Source organism: Mustelus asterias, unplaced genomic scaffold (genome assembly GCF_964213995.1).
Source record: "Mustelus asterias unplaced genomic scaffold, sMusAst1.hap1.1 HAP1_SCAFFOLD_1779, whole genome shotgun sequence".
In the NCBI taxonomy this organism is placed as follows: domain Eukaryota; kingdom Metazoa; phylum Chordata; class Chondrichthyes; order Carcharhiniformes; family Triakidae; genus Mustelus; species Mustelus asterias.
This window is the reverse complement of record NW_027591724.1, coordinates 5,001-16,026: the sequence shown is the minus strand read 5'-3', so window position 1 is coordinate 16,026 and position 11,026 is coordinate 5,001. Positions and strand designations below refer to the sequence as shown.

The 11,026-nt window shown below is 55.2% G+C and overlaps 1 protein-coding gene across 1 annotated transcript; it reads right to left on the bottom strand.

Moving 5' to 3' along the window:
* Positions 1–661: 661 nt before the first annotated feature.
* Positions 662–8,513, bottom strand: LOC144488692 (calpain small subunit 2-like). Its single transcript, XM_078206781.1, has 6 exons — positions 8,182–8,513; positions 7,462–7,533; positions 5,863–5,941; positions 4,439–4,555; positions 2,993–3,039; positions 662–1,149 (listed from the first exon to the last, which is right to left on the bottom strand). Exons 2-6 carry the CDS (start codon positions 7,480–7,482, stop codon positions 1,123–1,125), a joined length of 291 nt encoding a protein of 96 aa, XP_078062907.1. The 5' UTR covers positions 7,483–7,533; positions 8,182–8,513; the 3' UTR covers positions 662–1,122.
* Positions 8,514–11,026: the final 2,513 nt, after the last annotated feature.

Genomic DNA, 11,026 nt, shown 5'->3' with positions numbered 1-11,026 from the left:
CTGTAAATACCAACATATTCCGCGGGGACCTACTGTAAATACTGACACACTCCCCAGGGACCTCCTGTAAATACTGACACACTCCCCGGGGACCCCCCCTGTAAATACTGACACACTCCCCAGGGACCTCCTGTAAATACTGACACACTCCCCAGAGACCCCCTGTAAATACTGACACACTCCCCAGGGACCCCCTGTAAATACCGACACACTCCCCAGGGTCCCCCTGTAAATACTGACACACTCCCCAGGAACCCTCTGTAAATACTGACACACTCCCCAGGGACCCCCTGTAAATACTGACACACTCCCCAGGGTCCCCCTGTAAATACTGACACACTCCCCAGGGTCCCCCTGTAAATACTGACACACTCCCCAGGAACCCTCTGTAAATACTGACACACTCCCCAGGGACCCCCTGTAAATACTGACACACTCCCCAGGAACCCTCTGTAAATACTGACACACTCCCCGGGGACCCCCTGTAAATACCGACACACTCCCCAGGGACCCCCTGTAAATACTGACACACTCCCCCGGGGACCCCCTATAAACACTGACACTCTCCCCGGGGAGCACTGGGGCTGATATAATACATCTGGCATGTAGATTACTACCATTCCCACTCCCCCTCCACAGCGCTGAAGAAACTTGTAGGATGCTTTGCAAAGCTTTAATTTTATTATGAGTGCTATCACAATTAGTAACAGCCAGCGAGAGAGATATCCCACATCGCGGTCCCAGCCACCCACAGAGATACAGAGATACAATGACCCTCAAACCTCGTCACCTATAGAAAGATAGTGAGCCAGAATCCCGAGACACTGATGCCGAGGGTATACTGGCCCCCTCACCACTGCGGCGTCTGTGACTCGGAATGAGAATGATGCTGATCCTGAGAGCACAACACGTCTGTCAGACGGTCCGACCCTTGAGGAAGAAGCTCTGGAACTTCTGAACAGATTTTACTAAGGATTAAATGCAGTGATTTGGATATAAGAGGCACTCCGGTAATCACACTCGGAAGTAAAGGATTGCCATCGCTTGACCATTCGCCCCAACGTCCCGCTCCGGATTCATCCCCGCCAATTCCTGTCGAGCAGATCCCGGGATCTCACTCCCTCAGATCCCAATAAAGAGCAGGAGCCACTGGGGAAAGAGAGAAGGAAAATACTCAGTGTTTGCACATTCAGACTGGCCCTCCGACCCAGGATAAACCCTCTGATTCTATCCTGTTATCAACTGTCCCAAACTACAGGGCGGCACGGTAGCACAGTGGTTAGCACTGCTGCCTCACAGCGCCAGGGACCCGGGTTCAAATCCCAGGCTTGGGTCACTGTCAGTGCGGAGTCTGCACGTTCTCCCCGTGTCTGTGTGGGTTTCCTCCGGGTGCTCCGGTTTCCTCCCACAGTCCGAAAGACGTACTGGTTAGGGTGCATTGGCCATGCTAAATTCACCCTCAGTGTACCCGAACAGGCGCCGGAGTGTGGCAACTAGGGGATTTTCACAGCAACTTCATTGCAGTGTTAGTGTAAGCCTACTCAGGACACTAATAAATAAACTTTAAACTTTAGACTGGACACTCCCCTGTCCTGAGCTGGACTGGACACTCCCCTGTCCCAAGTTGGACTGGACGCTCCCCTGTCCCAAGTAGGACTGGACACTCCCCTGTCCCGAGTAGGACTGGACACTCCCCTGTCCCGAGTAGGACTGGACACTCCCCTGTCCCAAGTCAGACTTTTGTCCCAGTCCAATGCGGGCATCTCCACATCAAGCCAGACTCGACACTCCCCTGTCCTGAGCTGGACTGGACACTCCCCTGTCCTGAGGTGGACTGGACACTCCCCTGTCCCGAGGTGGACTGGACACTCCCCTGTCCCGAGGTGGACTGGACACTCCCCTGTCCCAAGCCGGACTGGACACTCCCCTGTCCCAACGTGGACTGGAAACTCCCCTGTCCCAAGCTGGACTGGACACTCCCCTGCCCCGGGGTGGACTGGACACTCCCCTGTCCCGAGGTGGACTGGACACTCCCCTGTCCCGAGGTGGACTGGACACTCCCCTGTCCCGAGGTGGACTGGACACTCCCCTGTCCCGAGCTGGACTGGACACTCCCCTGTCCCGAGCTGGACTGGACACTCCCCTGTCCCGAGGTGGACTGGACACTCCCCTGTCCCGAGGTGGACTGGACACTCCCCTGTCCCGAGGTGGACTGGACACTCCCCTGTCCCGAGGTGGACTGGACACTCCCCTGTCCCAAGTAGGACTGGACACTCCCCTGTCCCGAGGTGGACTGGACACTCCCCTGTCCCGAGGTGGACTGGACACTCCCCTGTCCCGAGGTGGACTGGACACTCCCCTGTCCCGAGGTGGACTGGACACTCCCCTGTCCCGAGGTGGACTGGACACTCCCCTGTCCCGAGGTGGACTGGACACTCCCTTGTCCCGAGGTGGACTGGACACTCGCCTGTCCCGAGGTGGACTTGACACTCCCCTGTCCCGAGGTGGACTGGACACTCCCTTGTCCCGAGGTGGACTGGACACTCGCCTGTCCCGAGGTGGACTTGACACTCCCCTGTCCCGAGGTGGACTGGACACTACCCTGTCCTGAGCTGGACTGGACACTCCCCTGTCCCGAGGTGGACTGGACACTCCCCTGTCCCGAGCTGGACTGGACACTCCCCTGTCCCGGGGTGGACTGGACACTCCCCTGTCCCGAGCTGGACTGGACACTCCCCTGTCCCGAGGTGGACTGGACACTCCCCTGTCCCGAGCTGGACTGGACACTCCCCTGTCCCGAGGTGGACTGGACACTCCCCTGTCCCGAGCTGGACTGGACACTCCCCTGTCCCGAGCTGGACTGGACACTCCCCTGTCCCGAGCTGGACTGGACACTCCCCTGTCCTGAGCTGGACTGGACACTCCCCTGTCCCGAGCTGGACTGGACACTCCCCTGTCCTAATTATGCTCTTAGTGTGAAGGTCTCAGTCACCTGATTGATGGTCTCTGGTTCCGGATTCTTCAACCCCTCATAAACGGCTGAAATTAAACAAATAGACAGCGTTAGAGGCTTAATGTCTGACACACACACTGCCATCACTGATAATTACCCAGTAATGAAGACAATTACCAATCAGAGCAGATGATTCTCTGGAGAAGGGATGGGGGGGTGGGGTAGGGGTTCAAATCTCGGAGACTCCAAGGGATAGGAATGGAGTTGGGGGAATTTCTCTGGCTGGAATTACATCAATCTGGCACCTGGTTTGAACGCAGGACTTCCGAGGCCCTTTTAGAAATGTAACTACTGTTATCTCATAGAAAGGTGACAACTGATTTGCACCTCCAACAGTGTAGCACTCCCTCAGTACTGCACTAGAGTGATTTAGAGTCATAGAGGTTTACAGCATCGAAACAGGCCCTTTGGCCCAACTTGTCCATGCCGCCCCTTTTTAAAAAATCACGAAGCTAGTCCCAATTGCCCGCATTTGGCCCATATCCCTCTGCAGCCATCTTAGCAATGTAACTATCTAAACACCTTTTAAAAGGCAAAATTGTACCCGCTCAAGACTTGCACTCAAGTCTTTGGACTTGAAGCTAGAATTGTCTGATTTGGGGGGGAGAGAGTGATGCCAACTGGTGTCCACTGGCACTGGAGGAAAACAGCCTGAGGCCCACTGGCACTGGAGAAAAACAGCCTGAGGCCCACTGGCACTGGAGAAAAACAGCCTGAGGCCCACTGGCACTGGAGAAAAACAGCCTGAGGCCCACTGGCACTGGAGAAAAACAGCCTGAGGCCCACTGGCACTGGAGAAAAACAGCCTGAGGCCCACTGGCACTGGGGAAAACAGCCTGAGGCCCACTGGTACTGGAGAAAAACAGCCTGAGGCCCACTGGCACTGGAGAAAAACAGCCTGAGGCCCACTGGTACTGGAGAAAAACAGCCTGAGGCCCACTGGCACTGGAGAAAAACAGCCTGAGGCCCACTGGTACTGGAGAAAAACAGCCTGAGGCCCACTGGCACTGGAGAAAAACAGCCTGAGGCCCACTGTCACTGGAGAAAAACAGCCCGAGGCCCACTGGCACTGGAGAAAAACAGCCTGAGGCCCACTGGTACTGGAGAAAAACAGCCTGAGGCCCACTGGCACTGGAGAAAAACAGCCTGAGGCCCACTGGCACTGGAGAAAAACAGCCCGAGGCCCACTGGCACTGGAGAAAAACAGCCTGAGGCCCACTGGCACTGGAGAAAAACAGCCCGAGGCCCACTGGCACTGGGGAAACAGCCTGAGGCCCACTGGCACTGGAGAAACAGCCTGAGGCCCACTGGCACTGGAGGAATGATGATTGTGGCCCACTGGCACACTGCTGGAGCCTGGGTGGCTGGACTGAGGTGGAAAATGTGAGTCTGCTGAAGATAATTGGAATTGAAGTGTTTTCTTACCAAAGAGCTTCTGCAGTTTGGCCACACAGCTGATGAAGTGACTGAAGCAGATAGTGTCCATGCTGGTTCTGTGGCGTAACCAAAGCTCTTGCAAAACTGTAGAATCCAGCTCAAATCCTGGGAAAGACAAACAAAATGTCCCTTACACAGGGAGCGTGGGGAATCGAACCTCTATCTGTATAACTCTCAGTTTCAGTTTAACATCGTCTCCAAAAAACAGCACCTCTGGCAGTGCAGCACTCCCCCTGTACTGCAGGGGGAGTTCACCTCAATCTAACTGAGCACAACCCTTGGCAAATTATAGAATCCTGCTGTGCAGAAGGAGGCCATTCGGAGGGGGAACTGAACCTATCAGACCATAAGACATCAGAGCAGAAGTAGGCCATTCGGCCCATCGCGTCTGCTCCACCATTCAATGAGATCGTGACTGGTCTGATGTGATAATCCTCAACTCCACTTTCCCGCCTTAACTCTCGATTCCCTTACTGATTAAAAATCTGTCTGTCTCAACCTTGAACATACTTAACGTCCCAACCTCTACAGCCCTCTGTGGGATAGAATTCCACAGATTCACTCCCCTCTGAGAGAAGAAATTCCTCCTCATCTCTGTCTTCAATGGGCGACCCCCTCACTCTGAGATGATGTCCTCTGGCCCCAGACTCTCCCACACGGGGAAACAACCTCTCAACATCTACCCTGTCAACCCCCCTGAGAATCCGATATGTCTCAATAAGGTCGCCCCTCATTCTTCTAAATTCCAATGAATACAGACCCAACCTAGTCAACCTCTCCTCATAAGGAAATCCCTCCATACCCAGAATCAACCGAGGGAACCTTCTCTGGACTGCCTCCAATGCCAGTACATCTTTCCTCAGATAGGGGACCAAAACTGTTCACAGTACTCCAGGTGGGTCTAACTAGTGTCTTGAATAGTTGTAGCAAGACCCCCCCCCCACCTATTTTTATACTCCATTCCCTTGTGACACAGAGGACGGGGCAACCCAACTGAGTCAAGCCTGGCCGGCAGAGGGGAGGTAACTGGAGGCCCAGAGATTGATCGGAGATATTCAGGCTCCAAGTGAAGCCAAGTTTCCATTAGGCCCAAGGCTGGACGCTCGAGCTGTCTTCCCACACCATCTCCTTGCCCTGTCACCTTGCTCCTGTCCAAGGGCTCCATGATGGTCCCCCCCCCCTCCCATCCCCCCAGGGTGACTCCCCATCCTCCAAGGAGAGGGGGGCTCTCGCAGGCCGCAGTTCCCATCTCAGGGTTGTTATGTGGCAGAGCCAGTCACTGAAAGACTGATGGTCTAGACTGGGGGGTGTGAGGGGGGGGGGGGGGAGGGGGGGGTGGGCCTCAGTCTCTCCGGCCCCTCGGAGGGTGGAAGGGGGCGATTTGCAAGCGAAAACCGTGTCATTCCTCTCACCTGCAGCAGACAACGCACAGCGAAGGTCGTGGGAGTTCATGAGGTCGCTTTCCTTGTCCAGAAACTCGTCAAATACTCCCTGTGATCACAAACCACCATTAGCCGCGTATCGCCAACATCACCATGGTTACCCGGGAGTCACACTCTGCCCTCCCCGAGAGTTCATCTACCCATCTCCCCTCACACCCTCCCTCACACCCTCCCTCACGCCATCCCTCCCTCCTCTCCCTCACACCCTCCCTCCCCTCCACACCCTCCCTCACACCCTCCCTCACCCTCCCCTCCGCACTCTCCCTCCCTCACACCCTCCCTCACACCCTCCCCTCCGCACTCTCCCTCCCTCACACCCTGCCTCACACCCTCCCTCACACTCTCCCTCACACCCTCCCTCCCCCAGCACTCTCCCTCCCTCACACCCTGCCTCACACCCTCCCCACACCCTCCCTCCCCTCCGCCTCTCCCTCCCTCACACCCTCCCTCACACCCTCCCTCACACCCTCCCTCACACCCTCCCCTCCCCTCCGCACTCTCCCTCCCTCACACCCTCCCTCACACTCTCCTTCACACCCTCCCTCACCCCTCCCTCCCCTCCGCACACACCCTCCCTCACACCCTCCCTCACACTCTCCCTCACACCCTCCCTCACACCCTCCCTCCCCCACACCCTCCCTCACACCCTCCCCTCCTGTCACTCACACACCTCACATTCTCTTCCCCATTCCCTCCCTCTCATTCGATCTCTCACACTCTCACTTCTTCCCTCACTTTCCCTTCTCCCTCTCCCTCATTCCCTCTCACTGTCTCCCTCCCTCACAATTTTATTGCCTTCTTCTCACTCCCTCACACTCTCAGTCCCTCTGTCACGTCTCCCTTCACCCTCTCCCTCCCTCTTTCTCTCTCTCCTCCCCCTCACATCCTCTCCTCCTCACCTCTGTCCTCCCTCCCTCCCTCTCTCCTCCCACCCCCTCTCCTCTCCTCCCTCACTATCTCTCTCTCTCCCCTCACTATCTCTCTCTCCTCCCTCACTATCTCTCTCTCCTCCTCACTATCTCTCTCTCCTCCCTCACTATCTCTCTCTCCTCCCTCACTATCTCTCTCTCCTCCCTCACTATCTCTCTCTCCTCCCTCACTATCTCTCTCTCCTCCCTCACTATCTCTCTCTCCTCCCTCACTATCTCTCTCTCCTCCCTCACTATCTCTCTCCTCCCTCACTATCTCTCTCTCCTCCCTCCCTCTCTCTCTCCTCCATCACTATCTCTCTCTCTCCTCCATCACTATCTCTCCCTCCTCTCTCACTATCTCTCTCCCTCACTATATCTCTCTCCCTCCTTCCTCCCTCTCCCTCACTATCTCTCTCTCCTCCCTCCCTCCTCCCTCACTATCTCTCCAGCCTCCTCCCTCACTATCTCTCTCTCCTCACTATCTCTCTTTCCCTCCTTCCTCCCTCTCTCTCCCTCCTCCCTCCCTCCCACCACCCCCCCTCTCCTCTCTCCTCCCTCACTATCTCTCTCTCCTCCCTCACTATCTCTCTCTCCTCCCTCACTATCTCTCTCTCCTCCCTCACTATCTCTCTCTCTGTCTGAGGGTTGATGTACTAACCTGTAGTCTCTTTGCGTGCATGGCCAGTTGTGTTGCTTGCTGGGAGTTGAGCCATCCTTGTTCACCAGGTTCCTGGACAGCGGCCGTTAAGGTCACTGAACTCAGAGGCTGTGCTCGAACCAACTCTTCACCAGGCACTGAGTAAACATTCCCTCCCCCCTCACAACCCCTTCCCCCTCGCTCCCCTCCCCCCCTCACAACCCCTCCCCCCTCGCTCCCCTCCCCCCTCACAACCCCTCCCCCCTCACAACCCCTCCCCCCTCGCTCCCCTCCCCCCTCACAACCCCTCCCCCCTTGCTCCCCTCCCCCCTCACAACCCCTCCCCCCTCGCTCCCCTCCCCCCCTCGCTCCCCTCCCCCCTCGCTCCCCTCCCCCCTCGCTCCCCTCCCCCCTCGCTCCCCTCCCCCCCTCGCTCCCCTCCCCCTCGCTCCCCTCCCCCCCCTCGCTCCCCTCCCCCCCTCGCTCCCCTCCCCCCCCTCGCTCCCCTCCCCCCCTCGCTGCCCCCTGCTCCCTCCCCCTCAGCCCCCACTCCGTCCCCCCTCACTACACTATCCCAGACTGCCCCCCTCACTGGGACCACACCCCTGCACTCCCCACTCACAGTACAATGCCCTCTGTGCCCCCAAATCCCACAATGCCCTTCGACCACTGACCCTCCCCTTCCCACACCACCCCCCCCCCCACCCCCACTCTGATTCTACATTTTTCTGTGAAGGATACATTGACTGCAAACACCAAACTGCAGCACGTCTCCAGAGTGAGATGGTATTTATCAGCGCTGGCTGTTGAGAGAGAGGAAGAGAGAGAGAGAACAAGAGGAAGGAGAGAGAGATAAAGGGGGCGCGGGGGAGAAAAAAGAAAAAAGGTGAGAGCAAGAGTGAGAAAGAAAGAGAGAGAGAGATAAAACAGAGGGAGAGACAAAAAGCATCAGACAGACATACAAAAAAAGAATTAAGTTTCAAAAGCATAAACTTTTATGATTTCTGTTGTTGCTCTGGGGATTTGCAGGGGAGCAGATGGAGAGGAGAGAATGATTAAAGCTTCAATATTACTGCAGCCAGAGTACACTCACACACTCACTCTCACACACATACACTCTCTCTCTCACACACACACTCACCCTCACACACATACACTCTCTCTCACACACACACACTCACCCTCACACACATACACTCTCTCACACACTCTCTCTCACACACACACTCACCCTCGCGCGCACTCTCTCTCACACACACACACTCTCTCACACACAAGCACTCTCTCACACACACTCTCTCACACACCAGCACTCTCTTACACACACACTAGCTCTCTCTCACACACAAGCACTCTCTCTCACACACTTTCTCTCACACACACACTCTCTCTCACACACACACACACACTCTCTCTCTCTCACACACACACTCTCTCTCTCACACACTCTCTCACGCACACACTCTCTCTCACACACACACTCTCTCTCTCACGCACAAGCACTCTCTTACACACACACTCTCTCTTACACACTCACTAGCTCTCTCTCTCACACACAAGCACTCTCTCTCACACACTTTCTCTCACACACACACTCTCTCTCACACACTCAGTAGCACTCTCTCTCACACACAAGCACTCTCTCTCACACACTCACTAGCACTCTCTCTCACACACAAGCACTCTCTCACACACACAAGCACTCTCTCACACACACAAGCACTCTCTCACACACACAAGCACTCTCTCACACACACAAGCACTCTCTCACACACACACACACTCGCTCACACACACACACACTCGCACACACACACACACTCGCACACACACACACACACTCGCACACACACACACTCTCACACACACACACACTCTCACACATACACACTCTCTCTCACACACAAACACTCTCTCACACACACACTCTCTCTCTCACACACACTCTCTCACGCACTCTCACACATCTCTCACACACACTCTCTCACGCACTCTCACACACGCACTCTCTCTCACACTCTCTCTCACACACACACTCTCTCTCACACACTCACTAGCACTCTCTCTCACACACAAGCACTCTCTCTCACACACTCTCACACACTCACTAGCACTCTCTCTCACACACAAGCACTCTCTCTCACACACAAGCACTCTCTCTCACACACACGCACTCACTCTCACACACAAGCACTCACTCTCACACACAAGCACTCACTCTCACACACACACTCACTCTCACACACACACTCACTCTCACACACACACTCACTCTCACACACATACACTGTCTCTCTCACACACTCTCTCTCACACGCACACTCACTCTCTCACGCACACTCTCTCTCACGCACACTCTCTCTCTCACGCACACTCTCTCTCACACACAAGCACTCTCTTACACACAAGCACTCTCTTACACACTCACTAGCTCTCTCTCTCACACACAAGCACTCTCTCTCACACACAAGCACTCTCTCTCACACACAAGCACTTTCTCTCACACACACACTCTCTCACAGACACACACACTCTCTCACACACACACACTCTCTCACACACACACTCTCTCTCACACACACACTCTCTCACACACAAGCACTCTCTCTCACACACAAGCACTCTCTCTCACACACAAGCACTCACTCTCACACACACACTCACTCTCACACACACACTCACTCTCACACACACACTCACTCTCACACACACACTCACTCTCACACACACACTCACTCACACACACACACTCACTCTCACACACACACTCACTCTCACACACATACACTGTCTCTCTCACACACTCTCTCTCACACACACACTCTCTCTCTCACGCACACTCTCTCTCTCACGCACACTCTCTCTCTCACGCACACTCTCTCTCTCACGCACACACTCTCTCTCACGCACACACTCTCTCTCACAACACACTCTCTCTCACACACAAGCACTCTCTTACACACTCACTAGCTCTCTCTCACACACAAGCACTCTCTCTCACACACACACTCTCTCACACACACACACACTCACACACACACACTCTCTCACACACAAACACGCTCTCTCACACACACACACGCTCTCTCACACGCACTCTCACACACGCACTCTCTCTCTCACACACTCTCTCTCTCTCTCACACACTCACTCTCTCTCACACACTCACTCTCTCTCACACACCTCACTCTCTCTCACACACACTCACTCTCTCTCACACACACTCACTCTCTCTCACACACACTCACTCTCTCACACACACTCACTCTCTCTCTCACACACTCACTCTCTCTCACACACACTCACTCTCTCTCACACACACTCACTCTCTCTCACACACACTCACTCTCTCTCACACACACTCACTCTCTCTCACACACTCTCTCTCACACACAAACACGCTCTCTCACACACACACGCTCTCTCACACACACACTCTCTCACTCAACGCACTCTCACACACGCACTCTCTCTCTCACACTCTCTCTCTCTCTCACACACTCACTCTCTCTCTCACACACTCACTCTCTCTCACACACACTCACTCTCTCTCACACACACTCACTCTCTCTCACACACACTCACT

Bases quoted from the DNA above. Each gene is read 5' to 3' on its own strand.
- LOC144488692 (XM_078206781.1), bottom strand. From the start codon at position 7,482: ATGCACGCAAAGAGACTACAG. The intron at 3,040-4,438 runs GTAAGAAAACAC...GTTTAATTTCAG, and splicing joins CAAACTGCAGAAGCTCTTTG to CCGTTTATGAGGGGTTGAAG. The intron at 1,150-2,992 runs GTGACTGAGACC...CTCTTTCCCCAG, and splicing joins AACCAGAGACCATCAATCAG to TGGCTCCTGCTCTTTATTGG.